The sequence below is a fragment of the Tachyglossus aculeatus genome, chromosome 5 (assembly GCF_015852505.1).
Source record: "Tachyglossus aculeatus isolate mTacAcu1 chromosome 5, mTacAcu1.pri, whole genome shotgun sequence".
Lineage (NCBI taxonomy): Eukaryota > Metazoa > Chordata > Mammalia > Monotremata > Tachyglossidae > Tachyglossus > Tachyglossus aculeatus.
This window is the reverse complement of record NC_052070.1, coordinates 76,485,346-76,512,957: the sequence shown is the minus strand read 5'-3', so window position 1 is coordinate 76,512,957 and position 27,612 is coordinate 76,485,346. Positions and strand designations below refer to the sequence as shown.

The window sequence follows — 27,612 nt, the reverse complement described above, 5'->3', positions numbered from 1 at the left end:
GGGAGCACTTGCCGGTCAGAATTACTCATGATTCATGAGAAGCCCAGAATCAAACCTACATTGACCAGCTGGACATTTTCCGGAGGTGGGTTTGGGTGGTGAGGCCCGTTCGCCAGGTTCACCATGTTATTGCGCTCGGAACGAAGGCTCTGCCGGAGGCGATCGTGCAGCTTTTTCCGCTGCTTCCTGTTCAGGAAAAGAGGAATCATTTTCCAGTTAAAGAATTAAAGAACTGCAATTCTCAATAGTCGAGCCACGTTTCTACCGAGCTCAAGTGACTTGAGCGGTCTCAGCCTTTTACTAACAAACAAAAATATAATTCCAGAGGATGACCCTCTTGTTGGAAAATGGGGCTAGCAAGACTCACCTGCATTTCTGGGGAGAGGAAAGAGGAGGAGAACTTTGAGGAGGTGAGGGCTGAGGGGAACCAGCAGTGTACAATGTTCAGGCTCAGAATGTTTGAGTGTATGAATGTGTGTGTGTTTGTGTGAGTGAGCATGTGCTTTTTAATCTCCTCAAATTTTTATGTTGACTAGTACACACCCTTTTACTTCCATCACTTGTTCAGGCTGAACAATAACTGGTGAATAGGCAATTGATAAAGGATAATGATTTAACTTGTTCTAATGATGACCTGAATCTTTTGACCGGCTAAGAAAAAGTAAGGAGAAAATGACTTTTTTTTTATTTATTTTCAAAGCTTCTACTGGTTGCTTCAGAAGCAGCCCAGGACATCTGCTGTTGGAGAGAATAAGAGGCACTTGCAGTATATACAAGAAGCTTTGGTTACATGCAATTCGTAACTCTGATCTTTGCATGTGAGTACATGTTTCATTCCAGTAGGGCACAATTCTCCACCCAGGCATAAAGCAGGAGAACTGGGCACACAAACTATTGAGGCTGCATATTTTGGAAGTCTACCATTTTAAATGATATCATTAAAGAGCAGTCGCTGCAGTTCTGCACAAGATTAAGCCCAGTGAGGAACACAGAGGAAATAAGGTCTATGTCCATGACGTAATGGTATTCAGTACATATTGGTTTTTGTTCCCTGAAGTCCTATTTAACTTATAAATGCTGTTCTCTGGGATTTGCCGACATCATTGGTGAAATCATCACAGAAATGACAGAATTTTGGCAGGAAAGCTCTGATGTACGAATTTTCTGAATTTTGCCTGAGAAATGGGGAAAGAATCCAGTTCTATTCATTGATCAAAAAATACAAGTTAGATGATAATTAGGAGAGTAAAGTTAGTGAAGTTTCTAATATAAAGCCATCCAAAATAGACTTCAATTCATTCAAAATGATTTGCACTCATCTTTTTTGGTGTGAATTATTTTGCTCTGATCATACAGTGAACTGCTGTACTAGTGCTTATTTATGTGCTCTATAGAGGCACAGTCACAACTTACAGAAAAATAATAAAAAGTCAAAAGCAACCACAACCTTAGTGTGTGGAATGTGTGGATTTTAATAGTTTACCATGTTATAACATATATATATATATATAAATATGTCTATATACATACAGGGGCTAGAACAAAAAACATAACGAAATGCATTTTATATTTTCATATGACCAATTCAATAGTATCTGTTGAGCACCTACTGTGTGTAGGCATGGTCCCAAGCACTCGGGAAGGCCTGGTCCCCGCCCTTCTGGAACTTAGAATGGAATATTAAAATTTTTGCACCTGGGATTATTACATTTATATCAATCATTAGAACGAAGTCACTGATAAAATAAGAGGCCTTAGATATTAGAATAAATCATCTGGTACTGAGGAGTATCTTTAAGGAAAGGAGTGGGAAAGAAGCATCTCTAAAGTTATTTCCCATTTATAATAATAATGGTATTTGTTATGTTCTTACCATGTGCAAAGCACTGTTCTAAGCACTGGGGTAGATACAAGGTAATCAGGTTGTCCCACATCGGGCTCACAGTCTTAATCCCTGTTTTACTGATGAGTTAACTGAGGCACAGAGAAGTTAAGTGGCTTGCCCAAGGTCACATAGCAGACAAGTGACAGAGCCAGGATCAGAACCTACGACAACTGACTCCCAAGCCTGGGCTCTTTCTGCTAAGCTACACTGCCCTATGATTCTGTTCTTCATATATTTCACAATGCTGCTGAGCGAAATATTCAGTGGCACAAAATGTTATCTTGCTTAGTGGTGTTATTTGTCACCTTACCCACTCACTCCTAATTCTTTCTGTTATGTAAAAAAAAAAAACCCAAAGCTTGGTATACCTTCTAATCCTCTTGGTGTCCAGCACAATGAGGTGGTTGGGTAAGCATTACAAATCACCTACGGAATCTGACTTTTCTGACGTATCAGTGACTGTTCCTACCAGGCAAAATGTAGTGGAACTGAGCAATTATCTTAGCATTTTTTCAATGGATATATTCAGGTGGAGCAACAATTAATTTAGGCCCTTGTTTTCAATAGCAGAGTTTTGAGTCTTTGGTTGTTTTTAATCTTCTTCTTCTTCTCCTCCTCCTCCTTTTTTTGAGGGAGGGGGGCTGAATTATGCCAAATGGATTGGAAGGGGCATTCATAGTTTATCCTTTCTGGGGTAATGATAGATTAAAGAAAGGAAGAGGAAAGTTTACTTGGTTTTGCAGTAGGCCACAACACACATGATGCCAACTACAAGAAGAGCAATGCAGATGCCAGTGATGGTCAACACTCTTTTCTGGTAGAGCTCCTCGGCTTCTGGAAAGGGGACAAAACAAGGTCTGGTTACCAAGTGGCATATGTCTACTGAGGTGGTGAAAACTGAAAAACAGTCATGCTACACATTATTGATCATCCTTTTTAGAAAATAAAATAAACACATGGCTACTATGAACAGCTGAAAGTAACTCAGGCAAAAAAAGTATTCTTCACATAATAGTAGAAACAGGTTGGAAACATTCAAAATTAAAATAAAAAAAAATCATGTTTGTAGTTAGCTACAAATGTATTCAATATTAATTAAGATGGCACAAAAATACAGTGGACAATAGATGGACACTATAATTAATAATGGGTCAAATAGTCAATAAATATTACATAACAACTTAGAATATTTGTTTTTGGTTCTTGCAGAGAGAGCTGGAATGAAGAGTGGGTTCAAGGAAAGGCTCTGACAAACCTCTTTTCTTTTTTCTTAATTACCAAGGATTTAGTAACATCATTTTACTTCCCAGTGGTCTCTACAAGAGCCATTTCCAACCATTACTATTAATAAGAATAATAACAGTGATAACAAAAGAAACATAAATTAAAACATTTGTGAACATAAGCTTGGCTAGTAGTTACCAAAGGAAATGAGCCAAATCTCCTGTGATTGAGGAGTAAAATCCAATTGTGAGGAAAAATAAACTAGTCTTGCCTTGAGCAGCGGTGCACTGTATCAGAGAAATTAAATGGGACTATCTATACCATGATGGTTTATAACAAAAAGAATGGTCCAGGCCAAAATGTTCTCCTGCCCTCCTGATGAAAATCCTTCTTACTTCACTGATCTCATTCAGAGAGAAAGTTCATCTTTATAAAGAAATCATTAGCACAAGTTGTGTTTGGCTTGGAGAAGCCTCCACATTCCAGCATTTGTCACACTTGGCAAAGAGCTACTGGATGCTGCACTAGGGAAATGCTCAAACTTTGAACTGGAGGTACTATTGGGTCTCAATGAAGTCAATATCTTTGATTCAGAGACATTTTTCTCTTTGTCACTGCAATGGACACTCACTGAATAATTTAATTTGTTAGTATAAACCAGTTATTTTCTCAAAGGCACACTTTTTATCAAGCTGGGATGACTTGAAAGTGGCTCAGTTCTTTAAGAGCATTCTAGCAGATAAATCACAATGATTAAGAGATAAACACAGATGGACTCAAAAATAGAATTCTCTGACATAACTGAAGTTGTTGACTTGTTACGCTGATTATGTTGGGGTCAACAACTTTGGGTTGTTGTCTATATGCAATTATCCAATTTGTACATCAGCAGAATATTTCCTTTAAGAAGAATCTAAACTACCTGACTTTTCTTCTGGGAAATTGCTATGTTCTCTAATGTACTTACAGTTTTACAGGAAGCTTCCCTGAAATTTAAAGTGAATTTTCATTTCTATGACACAGTGCACCTTACTACCAAAATAAATATATTTGCTACCAGCCGAACTCATGATAATCAAACACCAGTTAACAGGTCAGGAACATTGTCAAATCAAATTAATAGCACTGATTATTAAGGGAAGAGGAGGAAGAGGAGAAGAAAAGTCAGTGGGTAAAACTAGATTGCTGCATTGATTAAACAAAAACAAAAAACCAAAAAAACCTAAAGGTTGGAAGTTGAAAAGAAAAACAAACCAAACAGGACAGACGACAAAAAGAGAGACACACAGAGTGAAGATATAAGGGAAGATGGGGTTAAAAGTTGAGGAGTCAACTGTAGGCCCTGGCACAGCATGCTCGATACTGGAAAAAAACAGAATAAAGAAATGCTTGAAAAAAAGAAGCAGAGTTAGAAGGGATTTCCCATACAGCATAACCACTATGCTAGGCTAGTCAGTGTTTCCTAAAAGCATTTATTAGGGAGCCAAGCAGCTGGTGAATTGCCCCAACACAATGCACCAGAAGACAGAGGATTAATGTTAAATGTGCACCACCTGGCAAAAATTAGTGACTACCTACAATCTAAATATCTATGTGGTAACTTGCTTTCTTTCCTCTCCACCCATATTAGCCAATAGTTTGGGAGACACTATCCATCTAATTTGGAGGTATATATAATTTACCCTGCCTTACTTAATCTGGGTTTTAGAACCTGGATGTGGGAGTCTGGTCCTTGGAACATGGGTTCGTTCTAGTATAGGAATATGTGTCTGGGATGCAAAAGGCCTGGGTAGTCATTATTTTCCTTGAACTCATAGGCTGTGATGGATTTAGTGGGGGCATCTCAAGTGTCTCTTTCAGCAAGGTTGCTCCTTTGAATAATGACAAAACAGGTAGGAAATGGTTCCATGTTAGCATTAATGAATTCAATGCCAAGATACCACGTTTCCTCATCTTCCTTTTTTCTTTTCTTTTGTACTGAAACACCAGTAAATTGCTTTATGCCTGCTCTGCCAATTCTCTGGCACATTCTAAATCCATTGCACATTTCTCAGAGAAAGCTGTGTGATCAGCTCTGGGTGTTCAAAAATTGGATAATTTCTTTGGGGACAAACATCAGGGTTTCCATTGAACTACTGGACAGAGATTCATCCAGATTTGTTCATTGTTCACAAATGGATTTCTATGCATGCACTCTTCACCATTAAAGACTTCTGATGCAGTTCTGCATTTGGGGGGAAAAATTAACCCTCTTAGGTCTTGTCATTTTGTTTGGCCAGCTACCCAATGATTTAGAGTGACTGTTTATCTCATGGAAAAAAAAAAGTTAATGTAAGTCATTCTAATGGCAATGGTAATAGAAATACAGAAAATTCCATTTTGCTGGAGGCTATGTCCCATCAGAATGGGTCCATAGACAGGCATGGGAACAACAAATCATTAAAGACAATGAAAAGTGGAGATTTTTATACCATAAGAGGCTGATTCAAGGCAGGGTGTGCAGGAGCGCAAATTTTGAATTGGACATGTGCAGGGGTACCAATGTTTGGTGGAATTGAAGACAACTTAACTTATGTTGTGTGATGAATGAATTTTGCAGTGGACTGAAGAAATAATGTCCAATGGCTGATACTGCAGAAAGTGAGGGGAAAACTAGCCCTTCGATGCACAACCTTAAAAATTAAGTGAATGTGCTGTGAACTATAGTAGATATACACATGAGATGACCATGCAAAAGCAAAAATGGAGGGGAAAGCTCAATGAGCAACTCTGTGTTTGGGTCAATAATGTTGGACACCACTCACATAATATTGCAATAATTTATTTCTATAAATGTCTGTTTCCTTCTCTAGACTGTATGCTCCTTGTGGGCAAGGAATGTATCTATATACTCTACTGTATGGTACTCCCCAACCACTTAGTACAGTGCTCCACACACCTTAAGTGCTCAATAAATAACATTGATTGATCAACTAAACACGGCCAGCAAGGCCTCATAATGTATTTTCATTATTGAACATGTAAAACATTATACTTATAAATATGACTCCATGATTTCCATATGATTAATTAAATTGGCAAAATGAAATGTAATGACAAGCTTGGGCAGGAATTCAAAGAGCAGAATAAAAAATCAAGACAATTCATTTTTTTAAGAATTGTCCTCAGTCTTTCTTCCTAAAGACATTGAGCTATTTCAGTTTTAGTTCATTTAACTTTGTTTCCTCATCCCTCAAGATTACTGTGAGAATGTCTCTGAGAGGGATGAGTCTACGTTTTTGATGTACAAATGAAGGTGAAGAGTATACCTTGAAGACTTCTGTAGTTCTGTAACAATACCACAACAAACTCAAATAAACCAAACAACCTCATGGGAGGAATTTCCTAGCCAACCAGAGGCAACAGCCTTCAGTGGTCATTAGTCATGCATGGTCTTTTCCTGAGAGGGCCTTTCGTTTTGCTGTTCCTTTAAAATGCTTCAGTTTCTAGTCTGTCATCCCAGGGGCAACTTCTATTTTTGTAAACACTTTAAAATGAGCCTATGTAGATAATGGCTTTGGTAGAATGAATTACAAATTCATGATTGCATTGGTGCCTTTCTTTTGTTGTGCTTATTGGTGTGCAGTCAACAATGTTGCAAACAAGAGTCTACACAGTGTGGATTTTAAAAAAGCCTTATAACAGCTCAAAATCTTAATGTTTCTTTAATATTCTTGCATTACCACATTTCTCTGCCTTCCCATAATGAAGTATTGGCTGAGGGAGTGAAATTTTGCTTAAAACTATTTTGTGATGCTTACTTCAGGTTTATAGTGGAAAAATCTCTGTTGGATTTTGATAGTTTGTCATGGTTCAGCCTCAATTCCATGAGCACTGGCATTTTTAATTCACATCTAAATGACCTGTGTATGTAAATGGAATAAAAAATTTCTAAGTGTATTTTCTATTTCTTTGTCTATAAGAAAATGAAGCTGACTATATTTCTGAGTAACTCATTTTATCTGAGATCGTGCTAATACATTTAGATACTATACACTACCTCCAGGAAAGCATCAGCTATCCTAAACATTGGTACATTTTTTTTAACGCAGTAAAACTGACTTTCTCTAACCCCGCACCCCCACTCCTCAGTTTAATTCAGAAGCCTTATGCAATGCCCAGACTTACCAGAAGTCTATAAAACAAGTCAGATTAATCAGCTGTCAAAGCTATCTGTCAGGAATGTGAATTTACAGTGGCCCATGGTGACTTCAAGCCTAATTTAAAGAAGTTGGGATATTCAAAATCTACTGTGCTTTGTTAAAGTTCTAGTAAACTAACCGTAGCTAGGGCAAAGAGAGCTTGTTGTTATAGCTGTATGATCCCTTCTAAAGCATAAGGAAATTGGTTAGGAATTGAAAGGGAAGGGAGGAAGAGGGTTTTAAGATCTTAGGTTCTAAAATCTGCAGGCTAAAAGGAATGATTGGTCCATACCCATAAATTCAATCCCAAGATGCTCTGCCAATGCAGAAAGTTGACAAAAAAAAAAGAAAGAAAAGGGAAAAAGTTTCAGAAAAGAGCAATACACTATACTCCAAAACAAATTACACATGAATATTATGGCTACCTTGTGCTTGCACACTGAAACAGGACAAATGGTGAATGGTTAAAAGGAGCAGAGCTGAAGGAAGTTTTGCCTCAATAACAATTTATCGATAAAGCTGTTCCAGTATCAGTACACCAACTTTCAATTTAACCCTTAAAGATATTACTGAGGTGGAAAGCTATCCCTTGGGATCCATCTCTTCAGCGGCTAACAAATGGAGTCTGGGATCACTTTATGTTTCTCTCTATAGAAATAATAGCTAGGCCATTGGCTTCTGTGGTATCTGCGGTTCAGGTTGGTGTCGTTCTGACCCTTTCTCACATAAGGCAGCAGGCTCCACTAGGCTGAAATCTAGACTAAGGCTCAAGACCACTGGTTTCTGGTCTCAGCTTCTTCACTGTTTCCCTTTTTAAGAGAAGATGAAAATATTGACTCCAAGGAACCCAGGAAGGCTTAATTACAGTACAGCTGCAAAGTGCTCCTTGGAAGAGAGAGTCTCTCTCTAAAGAATCTAGCCAGGAGAAAACTGCCTGTTGCCTTCTGGCATTACAAGGAGTCTCAGGAAATGGTTTTAATGAGCTGCTGGGAGGAGAAAAGCTCCTAGCAATCACCCTTCCTGTGATCCAGCCTGGAGTTCTTGGACACCTCTGACTGCACAGATCCCCCCATTTCTCAGATTTGATAAACCTGAAAAGGCTCCAATGAGGCAGGGAGAGAGGAGGAGGCCTGAACTTCTTTTCACACTTTCCGACTTTTATCATGAAGATATCCTCCCTCTTTCCGGGGGAGAGTTGCAGGTTTTTGTTTTTTTTTCCAGAGGAGTCAGAAGTGAGAAGGAGATAATGGTTCATTGTTTTGTCCTTGATTACTGCATTATTGGGAGCTACCTGGAGCTGCTGCATATCAAAGGGGGCCTCTCTCCCAATGAGGGTGTGGAAGCTGGGAAAAAGAGTCTTAAATGTCCTGCATGACCAGCAGGTCGACTGATTAATCCCTTCTCCAAACCCTCTAAGGTTGAAAAGAGTGGCAAAGTGGAAAATCTCAACAGTCTCAGTCCCAAGCCTCTCTCTGGGTGAGGTTTACTCTGGCCAGTTAGTCCACTGAAGGTGGTCACAAAACTGGACCAGTTTCAGGAAGCTGACTACTTCCAGAACATACTACCAAGAGAACAAACCTTTCTCAGTGGAGCAAGGGCTTCTTAGGTTGTCAAACAAGCCAAGAGACTTTCTGAATTTCCTTATTGTCATTTGCATGCAAAATAACATCTATCCTCTTTTGAAAAGAGCTTACATTTTTCACAAAATTGAAACCCAAGAGATTTGAGGGTTCATTTGTTGCTTATTGCCAGGAAAGGCACACTTACTCCCAGTAGAATCGAACTCATTCCACTTACCCTTGGCCAGTTGTCACATAGTCTAACTTTTACCTGCCCTGTTTTTGCTATGGGAGACCAGGGCAAAAAAAAAAAAAAAATTATCAAAGAAGTAGATAATGAATTCCCATATACACCTCAGTGAAAGTATGAGGTAGCACCTCTTTGGTATCATATCAGTAAAACTTTAAGGGTTAAGTCGAGTGGAATTTCTACAAACTCCTTCAAAGAGAGCCATTACTCCATGCCTCCATGAACACTGCTAATGATATATATTAGTTGCATAGAAAGCTTGGTTAAGTCATCAATAACATTAGTGGCATGCCCATGCATACTTATTACTGCATTTACACTGTTTTATAGGTAAGTCTGCTAGCCTAACTATAATTTCATTTCCAGGGAAGTCATTCATATCAGGCAGCTTCAATTTCAAATAATTCAAAGAGGAAATTGGTACTTAAAATGGGAATAGATTCTGACCATAAGCCCTATGAAGGAAACATGCGGAGGAAACATGCATCATTCATTCCAGTCCTGGAGCAGGTACTGCTGTAATTTATCTTTACTATTCATAGCTACATTTCTCTCATTTTGATTCAAGGAAAGCAGAGTACAAAAACACTTTTCATTTGATAAAGAGGTTATTACATTGTATCTGCTCTATTTAATCTAATGTTGTCTTAGGCTCATTATTTGTGATATGTTTCCTATTGAACTTCTGCCTTGCCTCAATTTTTTTAACTAACACTAATGTAAAAACACAAGGGTTTCAGTAAATAATTTAGTTTTTTTTTTCCTTCCAGATGTGATTGCCTGTTGTGCACTATGCCACGGAATAAATGTGTTTATATCTAAGGGACTTTTGCAACATCATTGTGATTAGTAATAACAGAGCACCTACTATTTGCAGAACACTATATTAGGCATTTTGAAATTTGCAAACTATTCGGTGGCTGACCCATGGGTTAATCATTCTGAAATCAATTCAACTGTTGGCAATGAACCATGTGACACCTGATGACACAGTTTCCATTCAAATTTCTGCCACAATATGGCTATTACAGTTCATCTTTAATGTGGGCCATACTAACATTTCAATTACATTCCCAATTTGTCAACTGCAAGTTTTGAAAGAAAAAAATTCTAATGGTAGGTATATTATTCATGTACAGAAATAGCAATCTAAATTACCTTTAATATTAAAAACTGTAGTAGAGCTTTCTTCCCCCAAGCCTTTATTTCTATATACTGGAAATTATCAGAGATGTACTTCCAAAACAAAACGCAGAATATGTGCAACTTTTTTCATCAAATAACTATTAAAGGGAATTCTGTTACGGGGATCTAGTTTCACTGCTGCCCATAATTTCAAACTCCCCATTGTTTTGTTTTTTTTTTAAATATATATATATATAATTATATATTATCACTGACTTCTAGATTTTAAAAATAAATTTCTATGAGCCTTACAACCTCACTTCAAAATGGGGATACAAAAATGAACATATACACATTAACAATACACAGATGACACTGCTCACTGTAACAGTAAATTCTCCCTCCTCCACAGTGGCAGTAAAAATTGACGAGTGGAACACACACACGTGTGTGCGCACACACACACACACACACACACACACACACACATCAGCTGAATAGAACATGAGCACGGCTAAAATGTGCATTAATTTAGCCAGGTGTGTAAGGGTTACATTTGATAAGATGGAAATACAAAATAAATGACTTTGAGCCCCTTCTTCAAACACTGTAACAGAAAAATAGGACTCAATAATGTATTATTGTTAAAAACTGAGAAGTCATGTCATGGCAACCTAGATTGCATGATGCTTTTCAGAATTTGATTACTTTCCAATAAAAAGTACTAGTCCCCTTAGGCCTATTTCCCATCTTGTTCTGCTATCTCCAGTGCCACTCTGAACATGAGGCTTCCCTGTTTATTGCTATGTTCTACTTTTCCAATGCACATAGTACAGTGCTTTGCACACAGTAAGTGCTCAATAAATAATGACTGAATGAATGACAAAGAGCACAATGAGGACTTCATCCACAAGTTTGCAAGAAGCAGCATGGCTTAGTGGAAAGAGCATGGGCTTTGGAGTCAGAGGACCTGGATTTCTAAACCCGGTGCTGCCGCAAACCTGCTGCGTGACCTTGGGCAAGTCACTGAACTTTGTGCCACAGTTCCCTCATCTGCAAAATGGGACTCAATTCCTCTCCCTCCTATTTAGACTGGAAGTTCCAGGTGAAATCTGATTATCTTGTATCTACCCCAGTCCTTGGTACAGTGCCTGGCACATAATAAGCACTTAACAAATGCCACAATAATTATTATTATCATTATAAAGTCTGATGCTCAAGGTAAAATGTGAGGAGTAGACTGAGGCCTTGCTACCAAAGAGTTAAAAGACTCATACTAGTTAATATATTTAGCTTTAGAAAGCCCATTTTGAGTAGGCCAAATTTCTTTTCCAGATTTGTGGCATTATTTATGCTGAGTCATTACATATTTTTTGCCACAAATGTGCTTCCTTATTGATCTATCTTGTTAAATATAAATGCATCCCATCTTGGATGCCTTCCAAAAGTGTCATTTAAAGATTAGTAAGGGTTTAAGACATCACACTTGGAGCTTCATAAATACAGGAGTGGCTATAAAATTGAGAAGCCATTTTATAAAAGGGAAAAAAGAGTTTAAAATAAGCGTGATTCCAGGTGTGATTTAACCCTCCTTACTGTTTTTCTGGGAAAGCTATGCCCTCTTATATCCTGCCTACAGTGTATATTTCCAACATTGTTCAAAATGTGGGCAACTTCTTCCCAGAAAGGTCAAAAATGTAACTGTAACCCTAGTCATCAAATTATTATATAATATTACAGCCTGGAAAGTTGGTTGATTATTTTTTTCACACTGCTTCCCAGTACAGGAAATAACTTTTTTTAAACCAATTCAAGTTTGAAGCTAAGTATATGTTGATCCTAGGAAGAACCTTGCTGTTTTAAAATAATTCTGTTTCATACTTTGTCAAGTTCTCCCTCTAAGAAATTTACCAAGAATTTCCACCCACACTCCACCTTAGGAAAGCAAGGCCAGCTATGCACAAGCTTTCTGGAAATCCGGGGGTGAGGTGGTGGCTTTTTTCAAAAGGCAGCTTTGCAGTCCTTTGCACATAGTAAGCACTTAACAAATACCATCATCATCATCATGACCAACTTTCCTAAACTGAAGCTCAGTCCTGGGTGTGCCACTTTCCCTGTAACATATACACATGGAATAAATAGTACCTCATAAAATAAATACTAGGATATTATGGGTTTAATTTCCCACTAACACGCTGTGGATTTACTCTAGTCCTATTACTGGTAATATGAGTTATGTAGGCATAGCCCCTGTGTGCATCCATGCAAGGGTAAATCCTGATTCTTTTAGGGTCCCCAAATGACCAGTCCGCATGATTGTTATTCATACTAAGTGAGCTTAAAACAGAGTTAGGACTTGTGAAATAATTTTCATGGTTGGTTTCTACAGAATCAGTTTCAATTATAATGCCTTGTTTATACAACCAGCCAGAGCTAATGGCCAGGTTTGCATTCTCCTGCAGGATGAATGCACTGGTTCCCATAGAGTTATGCAGAATGTGAATCTGACCCAATAGGAATGATGTACTGATGTACTTAATGGCATGAAGCATTAGAAAGTTAATCAAAATTATCAAACCCATAATTAGAAGCAAACATGAACATTTTGTTTCTAAGAAATTAGAACAATATCTACACTATTAGCTTAATATCTTGAAAGGAAAAGCTTTAAAATCAGTGTAAACAAAATAATGCAATCACGGTGGGATTAGTTAGTTCTACTGGGCCTGAATTACTTATCTCCAAGGCAGAGCAAATAGGAAATGGATTTGCCAGTTCCCTTTGGAAAGCTTTTGATTTTAAGCTTCCCATTACAGTTTATTTGTTGTTGTTTTTTTACCATAAATTCAGACTGCTTGGGTAATGAAGAGAAACACCTCAACTCTGTTTGTTTATGTTTATTTGATATTAACAGCACATTCTGAATCATAATTAACTTACCATCATTTCAAATGCATATTGGTTACAGGTTAGCAAGATCCCTTTCAGGCTGTTGGCATCATTATAATGAAGGTGGACTATTTAGAGGATGTTTATTAATAAAAGTGAGACTTTTAAATACATTTATTGGCATTGCACTGCTTGATATCCACTATTACTTTGTATCACATTTTTCAAAATCAACTGCTGAACCTTCCATACCCCTTAGGACCTTAGAGCTGATCAATCAAAAACAGAAGAATTAATACAATTGCTTTTGTTAAAATTCTCATGCGACAGGCAGAGGCAATCAATATTAGACCTGGTAAAAGACATCTAGCGCTAGGTGAAATCTGAGGGAAGATGCAGCAACAAGAAAGCAGCACCGACTGAGCATGCTCCTATTCAGGCAGAGACAGAAAGGGAGTGGACGTACTGTAGAAGCTGGCCATTACGTAGTTTTGGCAACGATCACCAGTAAACTCATTTGGGCACCTGAGAGGAGAAACAAAAAAAAACAATGGTAGAGAAAACAGAGAAAGAGAAGAGGTGAATATATGCTAAGAAAGAGGCTCCTTCAGTGTCAACTGATTGGACTTGATGAGTTCACCTTCAGGGTTCAGAACTCAGCTTTGTGCCAATATGGCTCAAACACTGCAGAGCACCGCCAAAACCTTTTGGACACAAAAGCTTGACAATTTTGCCAAAAATTTGAAAGCAGAAGGAGAGGCAGGTGCTTGCTTCCTTCTATAATGAACCTTTCACCAACACTGGGACCTGAAAGGCAAATGTAAGGATTTTTCTTTTATTTTGGGAAGATCATTTTTTAGCTGTAGTCAATGAACACGGACAAAGGTCAGATTGGTAGGCCTTTGATTGGCTGTGGTCATCAATATTGCCCAGGGGCAGACTGCCCATCTCCCTGAACTAATCATCAGGCCTTCCCACATGACAAAATATACTGAAGACCAGGTAACAGTGTGCTGATTTAGGATTCACGGTAACTGAGCCATAATTAGAACAAAGGAGTCAGTGATACCTGAGTTGTAAAAACACCAAGCAATAGTGATTGTTGCTGTAATTCGGGGGAGAAAGCAAAGTTCAGATTATTTTAACATACTTTCTTGGGTTTGGACTTTCATGGGCACATTCTCAGTACATCTTGTTCCAGTGAATCCAGGTTGGCACCTAGAGGGCAAAAATGTGATAAGCAAAAGAATGCTAAAGACACTGAACTATCAGACTGACATATCCCTTCTTATGGAACATGGAGAGTCCTCTAAATGACCTTGGGGAAGGGGAAGGTAGTTAATCAAAACCTACAGCAAAAGGTAAAAGCATTTGGAAAACCATATCCCTTGAGGACTGCTAAGAGTTTAACGATTTTTCTTTTTTTTGAAGCAAGTCAATACATTGAGATTTGATTAGAGAAAAGCTGTAATGATGAGGGAACAACAAAGTCAAATGTGGGCAAAGGAAGCCACCGGTTCAAATCAGATACTTACCATACTGCTGGCACTCTCTCCACTTCGTTTCACAACACCTATCGCTTTCTTTGGCAGAGATTTTGTTCTTAATCTTAGCCTAGAAATGCTTAATACATTTGTCTTTTCGAGTAGCTCCTACTGAGAGTCCCAGCACATATCATTTTAAAGCAAACAGTTCTTTGTGTCAATAGTTAATGTTGAGATTTGGATTGCGATGGGACCCAGACACTTCAGTACTGGTCCTTGAAAATAAAAATGCTGCTCTGTACATTCAAACACTTCAGGGGCTCTGATTTGAGCTCATTTTTTGCATATTGATTGACATTGGATGTCTCAGACTGGGACAGATTTTAATCCTGTAACTCATCTAAATTAAGGATATTACTGTTTCCCAGTTTAGACAAAATATTTGATGACTGTAGCCTATAAAATGCTGTCCCTGTTTTGCTTACAAGGTAGAAACTACATTGAGACTGCATTTACAGACTTCATACATTATTCACTCATACACATTAAGAACACTAATATATTTACAAGTGGCAAAGAGATACAGATTTTGATTTAGAAAAAAAAACCCAACCATTGTCCCCACATTGTATCAACACCATATATTCTGTGGAATATAAACCTCAGGAAAACTTTAACTGTATCCAGAGTGTACACGTTGGGCAGAAGCTGGACAGGGAGGCATCTTGTGGCTCTGGCTGTTCTCAATCCATTACAACATCAGTCCCACCAAGGTCCCCAGGAGAGTTGTTCATTTATTCATTCAATCATATTTATTGAGCACTTACTGTGTGCAGAGCACTGTACTAAGTGCTTGGGAGGGTACAAAACACAGCCACATTTGCAGGAGAGACATTGGCTTTCCTACCCCAGATGCCCCCTATTTGGGTGCTCACTGTGTGCCAAGCGTTGTGCTAGACACTTGGGAGGGTACGCTACAATAGAATTGGTAGAAATGATCCTTATCCACAAGGAACTTGAAATCTAAGGGCTGACTGGCTTGTTGAAGTTGTCAAGAAGCGTGGGAATTGCTCTTTTAGCCATACTGTACTGTTGCTTTTATTGTTTTGTTATCCTTATTTTCTCCTATTGTTGTTTTTGCCATTATAATTTCTCCCTCTGTGTCCAGGGCCACACTCCCCTCTCCTTTGTTCTTAGACTCTGGACTCTTCCTGAATTATCATCCTTTTCTCTTTCCCACACTCGGTGTAGTGCTTTGCATGAAGTAAATTTGCTCAATAAATACTATGGAATTAATACACTAATTGCTATAAGAACAGCCCCTTAGTTTACATTTAATGGTTTCTCTTTCAAAATAGAAATCTATAAAAAGAGAGATGAATGTATTTGCTATTCTTCTAACATTACAGAAATAGAACATGAATCAAATTTTGGTTCTTGCTCCAATATGTTTGCATACTAGTGAGGAACCAAAAGCCTAAAACAGGTTATGCATATATTTGCTAATTTTCTAACATTACAGAAATGGAACAGGAGGAACTTTGGTTTTATCTTACAGTATATGCAAATTATATTAGTGGGAAACTGAAACCCAGGTCAGAGATTTGCGTTTAAGATCCCTCCAATAGGACCCTGCTAAAAGTTGGTTTGACACATCGAGGGGTGGGGATGCTCACTTTAACACCGGTCCCTAGTGGGTTCAGGTGGGGTATTTTTCATTAGAAATACTCTACATTATACCCAGGAGTGCAGATTTCTTGCCAGGAAGGAGCTTGCTCCTCTAGACTTTGAACTCTTGAGGCAATCATTGCATGGAGCTGGGCTAGGGTAAGAGGTGGGAGAGGAGCAGGGAGTCTGTCCTCCACAGGCTCTGTTCTTCTGGGTAAGAGGAAGTGGAAAGGGGACTACTGAGGAGCCCATTTGAAAACAGCATCCTAGCTCCTCATTAACCATGTTTGTGGGTGTGTATGGGGAAAGCACATGGCATAATGGATAGAACACAGCCCTGGGAGTCAGAAGGTCATGGGTTCTAATCATGGCTCTGACAATCTTGGGCAAGTCACTTCGCTTCTCTGGGCCTTAGTTACCTCATCTGTAAAATGGGGGTTAAGACTGTGAGCCCTAAGCACGACAGGGACTGTGTCCAAGTTGATTTCCTTGTACCCACCCCAGTGCCTAGTACAGTGCCTGGCACATAGTAAGCACTTAATAAATACCAGAATTAATTAATTAATTAAGGAAGGGAGAAGATGGTGGTTGGGGGGAGGTTTAACCCCTAATCACATGGCAAAAGGTTTCAAATCTGTCAGCCTCATTTGACAGTGAAACCCTTCTGTATTATTTGTTACACGCATTCTCTTAGAACACACCTTGCTATATACTTCAGGAGGAAAATCTTGAAAATCCATGCTTCTAAACCCCCTCTTCTTGGTACTCCTTCTTGGTACTGTTTAAAGTAAATGTTTTTTCTTTAAACCCTAACGTGGCATGGATGAGTTCTTTAGGGACCTTAACTGTGCCCAAGATCCATCACAGACAGAAATGAGTGGGAGGGAAGGCACCTTCCCCTTGTTCCTTGCCCCACCCTTTAGTGACACTACACAGGATAGGGCCTGGGTTGCCTGAGTTGATAGTCTAATCCTGTTTATGAGTGTAGTCATTCAAATCAGTAATCGTTGTCTATCACTGGGTACATGCCAAGGAACATGTAAAAAATGTGCTTTAGGAAGCTGTGGAATCCCTGCTAATGATATACTAAAATACTGGAGTTTTAACCATGGTCCTAATAGATGACAATCAAAAGATCCAGTTACTATTCTAAAAGAAAAGATTTGAATATTTCTGTGTCTGGAAAACCAGAGGGTAGTTTTCTCCTAGCCTCTATTGTTTCCCTTTCTCTTCCCTTCCTCAGTAGGCCAGAACATTGATGGTGTAATAAACGGCTCCATCTCATTTTTACTAACTCCACTTCAATAAGGCAGTACACCACACTACAGCTCTATCCATATTTGGAAAGCATTTGTTTTCTCCTTTGAGGCAGGTGACTTACAACCTTTCTCTCCAACTGTCAACCTCATTTTCATCTCAGCGGCTTTCTCAGTTCTATCCAAGGGTTTCCCCAGCACAGTTAGAAATAAGTCAGAGTTTCTCATCAGGAAACTTGAAATTTTTAGAATAGTGAATAACTATCCCTGTCTGATGCAAAGATCATTGTTATAGCCTCCTATGTCTAGATGAGGGAGACTTGGAAACAGGACAGTATCTTTCTACCCACATAAAAACCACCCCCAATTATAGAGTTAGACTACCTACTTTGAGGATTTTTCATGTTTTCAATTTGTCCTTTCTACTCCCCGGCCCACCTTTTTCCAGGGCTGCTCAAGAATCCCTCAAACAAAGAGAGAAAGTACAGAAAGCAAAAGAGAAAAGGAAACTCATCAGTTTCAGTGTGGGTTCCTGACTCTTTTTTCAATCACTTCACTATAAGTCTGAAATTCTTAAAAGCAAAACGAGCCCTTCAGGTCTTCAATGCCTCTTCTACTCAGAACCACAGTGCTTCCTGCTGTGCTGAAGAGCATTTGAAATAATTTATGCAAATGTCTGGTACCAAATTTACAAATGCAAGCAACTTAACAAGCAGAGAATTTCAATCAGTGAGATGAACTTGAGTCTAATTTGCCAATTTGTATGATTATCTATGGGTTCAGGCTATCCACATCAAGGCTTTTCCCATATTATGCTAAATAAACTGGAGTTGGCAATTTCCAGCTACAGTTCAGAAAGCATTGGTTTGCTTTTCTACCCTATCATATTGAAAACGCCAACTTCTATCACCCTTTAGCTTGTTCAGCATTCCGGTCAGACTGCCTACTCACAGACCGAGTATCTGGGCCGCAGATTATTCTTTCCCTGATGCATTATTACTATTAGTCTGCATATTTCCAAGATGAATCTCGTTTCATTTTCTGTCCACGTACGTAGCCTCTTCTGGGCCATCTGTGTTTTTCTAATTTGTGTTTTACTCTCCTAGCTGGTATCCTCTGCAAAAGCCATTCATTTTCTCAAGGGGAACGAGTTCTTCTAGATCATTTAAAAAAAAATTAAATCTGAGCAGCTTTAGCAGTGACCCTGGCGATCACTCCCATTAGATCAGGGGTTCCCAAACAGAGTGCCAAAGAGGTCTCCCAAGGAAGTGTAGTTTCAAGATTTCTCTCTGCCATCTGCTGGCCCACTGTGGTGCCAATGTATTAAGGGCTAATGCCCAGAGCCATTGTGCTTTTTACTTTTCTTCCCAGCCTTGAGTGTTGCAGCAGTGAGACTGTCAGTGATTCACATGGATGGCCACTCTAAGGGTCTCACTGCCTCCCCAAAGAGGCAATTCAATACAAGTCTTCCCCCTTGCCCTCCCACCAGCCTCTCTCTGATGGCCAATGGTCATATGAAGCCCTGAAGCCTCCCTCACACATAATGATAATAATAATGAGTATTTGTTAAGTGTTTACTATGTACCAAACACTGCTCCAAGTGCTGGAGGAGATAGAACCTAATCAGGTTGGACACAGTCACTGTCCCACATGGGGCTCATAGTCTTAATCCCCATTTTACAGATGAGGTAATGGAGGCACAGAGAAGTAAAGTGACTTGCCCAAGCTCACACAGCAGGCAAGTGATGGATCCGGAATTAGAACCCAGGTCCTTCTGACTCCTAGGCCCACGCTCTATCCACTAGGTCAAGCTATTTCACAGGGAGAAAAAGCACCACAAACCCAAGGGGTGTTACAAGAGAAGCAGTGTGGCCTAGTGAGCAGAAAACAGGCCCACAAATCAGAGGAACTGGGTTCTAATCCTGGTTCTGTGTGCTGTGTGATTTTGGGAAAATCACTTCAGTTCTCTGTGCCTCAGTTACCTCATTTGTAAAATGGGCATGAAGGCTGTGGGTCCCAAGTGGGATAGAGTCCATGTCCTACCTAATTAGCTTGGTGTCTACTCATTCAATCATATTTATTGAGCATTTACCGTGTGCAGAGCACTGTACTAAGCGCTTGGGAAGTACAAATCGGCAACATATAGAGACGGTCCCTACCCATCAATGGGCTCAAAGTCTAGTGCTTAGTTCACTGTCTGGCACACAGTAAATGCTTATGAAATACCATTAAAAAGATGGCAAAGACTAGGAAGCCACTGCACTGGAAATAAGCTTATTAAGGAATATAGCCTGAATCTTCTCTTCCGTTCAGTACTCTCCTGGTGTGTAGCTTTGCAAATAGGGTCTAGAATTGCCTAAGTGGGCCATTGATACTACTGTAGATTTTTCTTTACCACTGGAATGGGGAGGTCCAGCCTACATTCCATTAAGAATTACATTCTGGAATAGCAACCTGGTCCTTGGTTTTCACTGACCCAATCAGTTATTGTTTCAACTGACCCAGCTGCTTCACTGCCTTCTTGTTGGTTGTTTTCCATACAATCTCACCAACAGCTTCCAACCATGGGGGGCAGGTGTTCTAATCTAGCTGAACTGGAATGTCAGGAGATGGGGGAAAAGGAAAGGGAGGTAGAAGGCACTGTTACAGTGAACGCAACTATAATAATAATAATAATAATAATAATAATGATGGCATTTGTTAAGCGCTTACTATGTGCAAAGCACTGTACTAAGTGCTGGGGGGATACAATGGGATCAAGTTGTCCCACGTGGGGCTCACAGTCTTAATCCTCGCTTTAAAGATGAGGTAACTGAGGCTCAGAGAAGTTAAGTGACTTGCCCAAGGTCACACAGCAGACATGTGGCAGAGCTGGGATGGCTCATTGAGTGGACGACAGTAGCTAGGTAAGCACAAAGACCTGTCAACTCCTCTCTGCTCTTTCTCTGTCCCACTCCAAGTCTTGCACCCCTTGGGGTCTGCCATTTGGAGTAAGTCAAGGGTGTTGAAGGTTGAAGTTCCTCAAAAACCTGACTTCCTAGATTTTTTCCTGACCACTGACTCCATCGCCTGGCTCCCTTTTATCTAACTGTCTTCTTTTCTCCCTCAGTCAGTCAATTGCATTTAATGAATACTTACTGTATGCAGAGTACTAAGTGCTTGGAAGAGTACAATATAACAGTAAACAGACACATTCTCTGCCCACCTTTTCCACCCCATCCTCCTGCACTCCCAATTTACACCTCCCAAATGGCTCTAGTTAATCTCCTAACCTCCCCAACTCTTTGGTCATGTCATCCTTCCCACCTAAAATACCTCTATTCCCTTCTTAAAGTACCTTCAAAAAATCCACCTTCTCTCTCTATAACTTTCCTTTATTAAGCCTTCTTCTACTCAGACATAACTCCCTTACAGCTTCCTCAATATGAATGCTAGAACAACACAAGGAACAATTTTGCATTTGTCCCTAGTGGGGCCAGGACTATGGATATAGCATCAACCTTTCCAGCCACATTCACAATCATGGGTGAACTTCAACATCAAGGGTGTCTTCTAATAAGAAGAACAATGATGTATATATTACTAATGTAACTATTTATAACCAAATGTATACATTGTTATGAATGTTATCTATATTGTGCATTCTTATCTAACTAAAGAACTGTCATCTTCTAATTGCCTGTCTTTCCCATTAGCTGAAGGCTCTGCCACTTGTCTCCTGTGTGACCTTGGGCAAGTCACTTCCTTGGGCCTCAGTTACCTCATCGTAAAATGGGGTTTGAGACTGTGAGCCCCACGTGGGACAGGGATTGTGTCCAACCTGATTTACTTGTATCTACCCCAACATTTAGTACAGTGCCTGGCACATAGTAAGCACTTAACAAAAACCATAATTATTATTATTGTAATAATTATTATTAAGTAGCAGGAATGAATGGGATTACTGGGCAATGGAGGGTTAATCTCTTATCACATTTCTCTGAAACATTTGATTACCCAAGGTTGCCATAACATCCAAAAACTAATGTTCCTTTTCTGTTCCTTATATTATCTAGTGTTCACTATCTTTTCCCTAGAGGCCAAATTAAATCACTATATGGTTACATGACTTGAACCACTGCAGAGATTCCCTCATGATTCCTGGAGGAAAAGCCCAAGTAACCAGCAAATCTCTCCTAGGGGCAACGTATACTATTATATGGAAAATCCATTTGGAACACCTAGTTTCAGCCTGAAACACAAAAAAGGTTTGCAGGAAAGTCTTCCCCTCCTCATCCCCTAAGAAGACTACAGAGGTTTAGGTGACCAGAGAGACGGCTTGGAAAATTCCATGCTTGTGGGACTTCTGAGTCATGTCTTTGGTTAGGGATAAAGCTGATTTTGAATGATGCAGCTCATGCTTCAGAAATGTTGTTTTTGCTTTTGACAGATGGACCATATGGAAAAATATGAACTTGCTACTGAGAAATATGAGTAAGTATTCCACTTATGTTTTCTCTTTCCACCCAAGTGGCTTGGTGAAAGATTTATTATCATAATAGATGGCATACTATAAGTATTTGGCAGGAATCAGGGAGCTGTTGTTGTTTTTCTAATTAGCAGTAGAGTTAAAAACAGAAATCCACCTGTATCTTTCTCAAAAGAAAACAAAACAACTTGGGAGCTCTTGGAGTAAGTCCCCACTCCAACACACCCCAGTTTCTCCTATCAGGTGCTCTGCAACATTTAAAGTAGATTTTAAGTTTGTGAGCATATGAAAACATGAACAAATCATTGGAAAGCTGCAGGGAGTCCAGATTCTAATGATTTTCTTAGAAAATTCCTGTCCAATTTGGTAATGCACTTTAAAACTTTACTGAGTACTTACTACCACTAATCAGAATAAAAACAGACATTCAACAGGGTGCCAACAATGTGCTAAGAGGCTGACATGGTGTGGGGTGGGTGGGGTTGGGGGCGGGCACAGAGGGAGCTTTTGTTTTGGCAAAGCTGCAGGGTGATTGTCCTTCTGACTTTAATGATTAGCAATGGATTCTGTGCAATAGTCTGGATTCTGTGCAATAGTCCTTCCTTTAGGGGTTGTATGAACTTGTAAAATAATAAAGGGAAATGAGGGTAATAGTCATCAAAGGAGTTGGCTTGCAATCTGAGGAAAAGGGGAGTGGAAAAAGAGACCTCAGTGAGCAGCCCAGGGCTCTGTATTATTAACCAGCACAAATACAATATTTATGTAATGGTGGTTTTAATAATAATAATAATAAGGGTATTTGTTAAGCGCTTAACTATGTGGCAGGCACTGTACAAAGAGCTGGGGTGGATACAAGCAGATTGGGTTGAACACAGTCGCTGTCCCACGTGGGGCTCATAGCCTCAATCCCCGTTTTACAGATGAGGGAACTGAGGCCCAGAGAAGCGAAGTGACTTGCCCAAGATCACACAGCAGTCAAGCAGCAAAGCCAGGATTAGAACCCATGACCTTCTGACTCCCAGGCCTGTGCTCTGCCCACTATGCCATGCTGCTTCTCTATCTGCTTTGTATATAGTGTGGGAGCACTGCAGAAAAATGAAATGAAAACAGTGTTTTCATTAAGTGCTCTCAAACTTTATCTAAAAAAAGAATAGTGCACGGAACTCAGATTGAGCATCCAATATTTATGGTTCAATTTAAAGAGAAATCTGATGCAACAGGATCCAGGTAGAACAGATGCATAAAAAGTATTCTCTGTGGTATTACCAGCTGAACAAATTACCAGCTGATACTGAGGGTCCTGAATTTAGCTCTCCCAATGGAATCTCTCTGTTTTTTGCAGAACTCCTTCGATTTCTAATTCAATAATGTATTAATGTTTATACTTTTACAGATCAGGGTTCTAAAAGAATATTTGGTTAGGACCACTACGGTAGCTATCCTAATATTTTGGAAGTGTACTTTTTAAATGTAGACTAATACTGATAAATAGTTTTGAGGGAATTTTTAAGATAAAGTTCAATAACAACTTAATTGAGTGCATGAAAATGAGAAAAATATATCGGTGCTATTTGACTGATAATTACACCAAGATGAGCTGGTTGTTACAACTGGTTACTAGACAGGATCTCTAGAAGTTTTAGATGGCAACTAAATAATGTGGTCCTGTTCCTGACTGGGAAAACACATTATGTTGGTCACTAAACTTTACCAACAAATTCACCAACCACAGCCCACCCTGGAAGAGTTGCATCCCACTTCACCACTATGAACAGGTTGCATTTTCAGGAAAATGGATGACTGCGTTTAACAATTTAAGTTGCCCCATCTCCAAGATAATCAGTTTTCAAGAGGTTCTGTAAATTCTTACAAAGACATAATTTTGAGACACTCAACAACTAAGACTACTGCACAGTCAATATCAGTCTAAAGCCCTTCTTTCAATTATTTGCAATGAGAGGCTGAATACCTTTTATCATCATCCCTACCATCATCAAGAAGTTTTACAATCCCACTGAGTTAATGGCTTTATAGTAGGTGCTGTATCACTACTTCCTGGAAATTAAACATTACATAACAAATACATTTTAAATGAAATCCTCTAAGAGAGATTTGAAAGTCTGATGTACATTGAAAATAGGAAGGGATTGATTTTATCAGTAAAATGGGAGCAAACAGTATATAGCCTGAAGTTCATTATCTCTTTTCAGGATATCAGTGTGTCATATTGTACATAACCCTTTCCAGCACCCAGACAGAGATAGAGATAACAGTTTTAGTAAGGCACCACCTCCACAAAACCTCGAGAAGTCTGAGGACTCTGCTGTTGTAGCGGTCACAGTGGTTGCAGTCGTGACAGTGAACTGTGAGTCGTGAGGAGCCTGAAATTCTGCTACTCTATTCATGTGATTCTACAGATCTTTGTTTTTGTCTTAATGCTATCAGTGTTTTTCATCTCCCCTATGTGTCTTCCACTAATTCCCCTTTTCTGTCTTTAATTTTAGATTGTGAACCCCCTGAGGGATTGGGTCAAATTCTCACCTCGGTGTTCTTTCTCAGTAGTTAGTACAGTGCTCTGCACACAATATGCATTTAATAAGTATTATTTTACTACTATCGCTACTGCAGTACTTTTATTGACATTCCGGTGAATGTAGTTTGCACAGGACTGATTGCCCTCTCACCTATGGCTAAGGTCATTAACTGCTCCATTAAATAGTGAGGCAGAATGTCCTAGGAAAAAGCACAGGACTGGGAGGTTGGAATCCCCGTTTTAATCCTCGCTCTATCACTTGCCTAATCTGACCTTGTTTGTGTCACAACTTCTGTAGCCACAGTTTCTTCACCTGTAAACTAGGCAGAAAAAGAAACAAAAAACTGTTTTCCCTCACATTTAGACTGTATGTTCCATGTGAATCATGGACCACATGCAGTCGGATTTTCTTTCACCCCTTCCAGCATTTAGAACAATTCTGGGTATGTAATAAGCAATGAATAAATGCCTCCATCATTATCATCAAATATGAATCTTAGTAAATGGGTGAATATGCTCGATGGGAATTCCAAGTACAATATCTATATAAGACATTTGCTAAAGTTTTGCTCTTGTTCAATATTATAGAGTTTGACTGACACATTGGAAAATGAAGCACTGCAACACAATAGGCTATTTCAATTTTTCTTTTTCACCATTGGTGTGGGAAAAGAACAACTTTGGAAAAAAACCCAAAACAAAAGTTGTATATGCAGAAGTAGGTGACTGGGCTGTTGAAGACATTCTTTCCTATAAGCATTTTGTGAAGCAAATAGTTCTGAACAACAACTGGGAAACAAAAATCGGAAGCTCAAATATACAATTCACCTGTAAAAAAACAATGGGGAAAATTATTTGGATTAGTATTCTGGGCAAGGGGTTGTACCCAAGAATATCTTCTCTTACCTGCACAAGTATCTTGAGGGGTTTGAAAGATCTTTGACCATGAAACACTCGCCTCCATTCACACAGAAAGTTTTCTCTTTTTCTGCACATTTTACAAGATGGCTTGTCCCAGTAGTCGATGTAGATGTGGCTGGATGGGAGATAGAAAGAAAACAGGTCACTTTTTCATTCTATTTTGTCTTTGAATTTCAATGCAAATGAAGGGTAGAGAGAGCCATAGGAACAGCAGGTATTTTAGCTGTCTCTCTCTTCAGCCTTCCCTGCTGAGAAATGAATGATTTCCTGGGGCAGGAGTTCACTTTTTTGAAGGAAAGAAGCTTACAATTTTCATTACCAATTTCATATCCTCACATTTTGTATTACAGCATAATGTCTATTTCCAGGAATCATAGAATGTGCCACATTTCCCAGAAGTCTCAAAGGCAATGAGTTAAAATGACTGAGTTGCACAACCAGGATCTTATTTTTAAATATTAATTGTCCCTGATCTAAATGATTCTTGACTTTGGATTTGTATGAGTACACAGAGTGTAGCATGTGGTCCAAGAGAAGTCCAGGAAACCTCTCATTTTCTCTCTGAAAGGATTTCTATGATTGTCTTTATTAATTACATATACAAGATATTACAAGAAATCATAATGGAAGGCATTCTGTCCTTATATTTAGTTACATTCTGATGAAAGCCTCTATCGGTCTGTTTGGTTGAATAAGATGGAGAGACAGAAAGATATCATTTTTATGAAATTGGAAGATTTTTTTCTTGAACTGGAGATGCCAAGATTGAATTGCCAGTAGAATTTCTAGAAAGACGCAATGAGAAGGTTTGATTTGGACTTAACTAATCAAAGAACAACTGTGTCCTTTATTCACCAAACACTAGAGTTATAAGTAATTAGGGGTAAGTCTCAGTAGAAGCTGGCAAAGAATCCTGAGCAAGAGTCTTCTTCCCCTCTAGATTGTAAGCTTGTTATGGACAGGGAACATGCTTGTTAATTCTACTGTACTGTATTCTCCTCAGGGCTCAATAGAGTGCTCTGCACATAGTAAATGCTCAATAAATATGATTGATTGACAGTCCCCTAGATTTTTGTGGAGTGCAAAGGAATGCACATTGCATTCATAAATAAGTCTCAGACAATGCTGCATCCCAGCTGCAAACTGGGAGTCAATTTTCACAGAGAACCAGCATGGTATCCCACAGCCAAAAATAGAGCATTTCTGTTAGAGAAGCTTAGTCAGGATTGTGAAACAAGGAGGCAAAGGTGAAAACAATGACGGGGCAGCAAACAACAAACACGGCAACAGGAGAGACACATTTCTGTGTGTACAAAGCTGTCTGGTCTCTAAGTACCATACTGGCTTTTTCAATCTCACATTTATCTAACAGTGAATTTCACCATCATTCATTCAATCATATTTATTGAGCGCTTACTGTGTGCTGAGCATTGTACTAAGCGCTTGGGAAGTACAAGTTGGCAACATATAGAGACGGTCCCTACCCAACAGTGGGCGCACAGTCTAGAAGGGGGAGACAGACAACAAAACATATTAACAAAATAAAATGAATAGAATAGTAAATATGTACAAGTAAAATAAAGTAATAAACATGTACAAACATATATACAGGTGCTGTGGGGAGGGGAAGGAGGTAAGGCAGGGGGGATGAGGAGGGGGAGGAGGGGGAGAGGAAGGAGGGGGCTCAGTTTGGGAAGGCCTCCTGGAGGAGGTGAGCTCTCAGTAGGGCTTTGAAGGGAGGAAGAGAGCTAGCTTGGCGGATGTGCGGAGGGAGGGCATTCCAGGCCAGGGGGAGGATGTGGGCCGGGGGTCAACAGCAGAACAGGCAAGAACGAGGCACGGTGACGAGGTTAGCAGTAGAGGAGCAGAAGTTGTGGGCTGGGCTGCAGAATGAAAGAAGGGAGGTGAGGTAGCTGGGGGCAAGGTGATGGAGAGCCTTGAAGCCGAGAGTGAGGAGTTTCTGCCTGATGCATAGGTTGATCGGTAGCCACTGGAGATTTTTGAGGAGGGGAGTAACATGTCCAGAGCGCTTCTGCACAAAGAAAATCCGGGCAGCAGCATGAAGTATAGACTGAAGTGGGGAGAGACAGGAGGATGGGAGATCAGAGAGGAGGCTGATGAAGTAATCCAGTCGGGACAGGATGAGAGATTGAACCAGCAGGGTAGCAG

The 27,612-nt window shown here is 39.5% G+C and overlaps 1 protein-coding gene across 1 annotated transcript in view; it reads right to left on the bottom strand.

The window, feature by feature from the left end:
* Window positions 1–27,612, bottom strand: part of NRG1 (neuregulin 1) — a 1,079,813-nt gene that overhangs the window by 10,271 nt on the left and 1,041,930 nt on the right. The window contains 5 exon segments of the mRNA XM_038746358.1: window positions 60–186; window positions 2,617–2,719; window positions 7,583–7,606; window positions 13,580–13,638; window positions 25,429–25,558. Coding sequence (XP_038602286.1) covers window positions 60–186; window positions 2,617–2,719; window positions 7,583–7,606; window positions 13,580–13,638; window positions 25,429–25,558 — 443 coding nt within the window.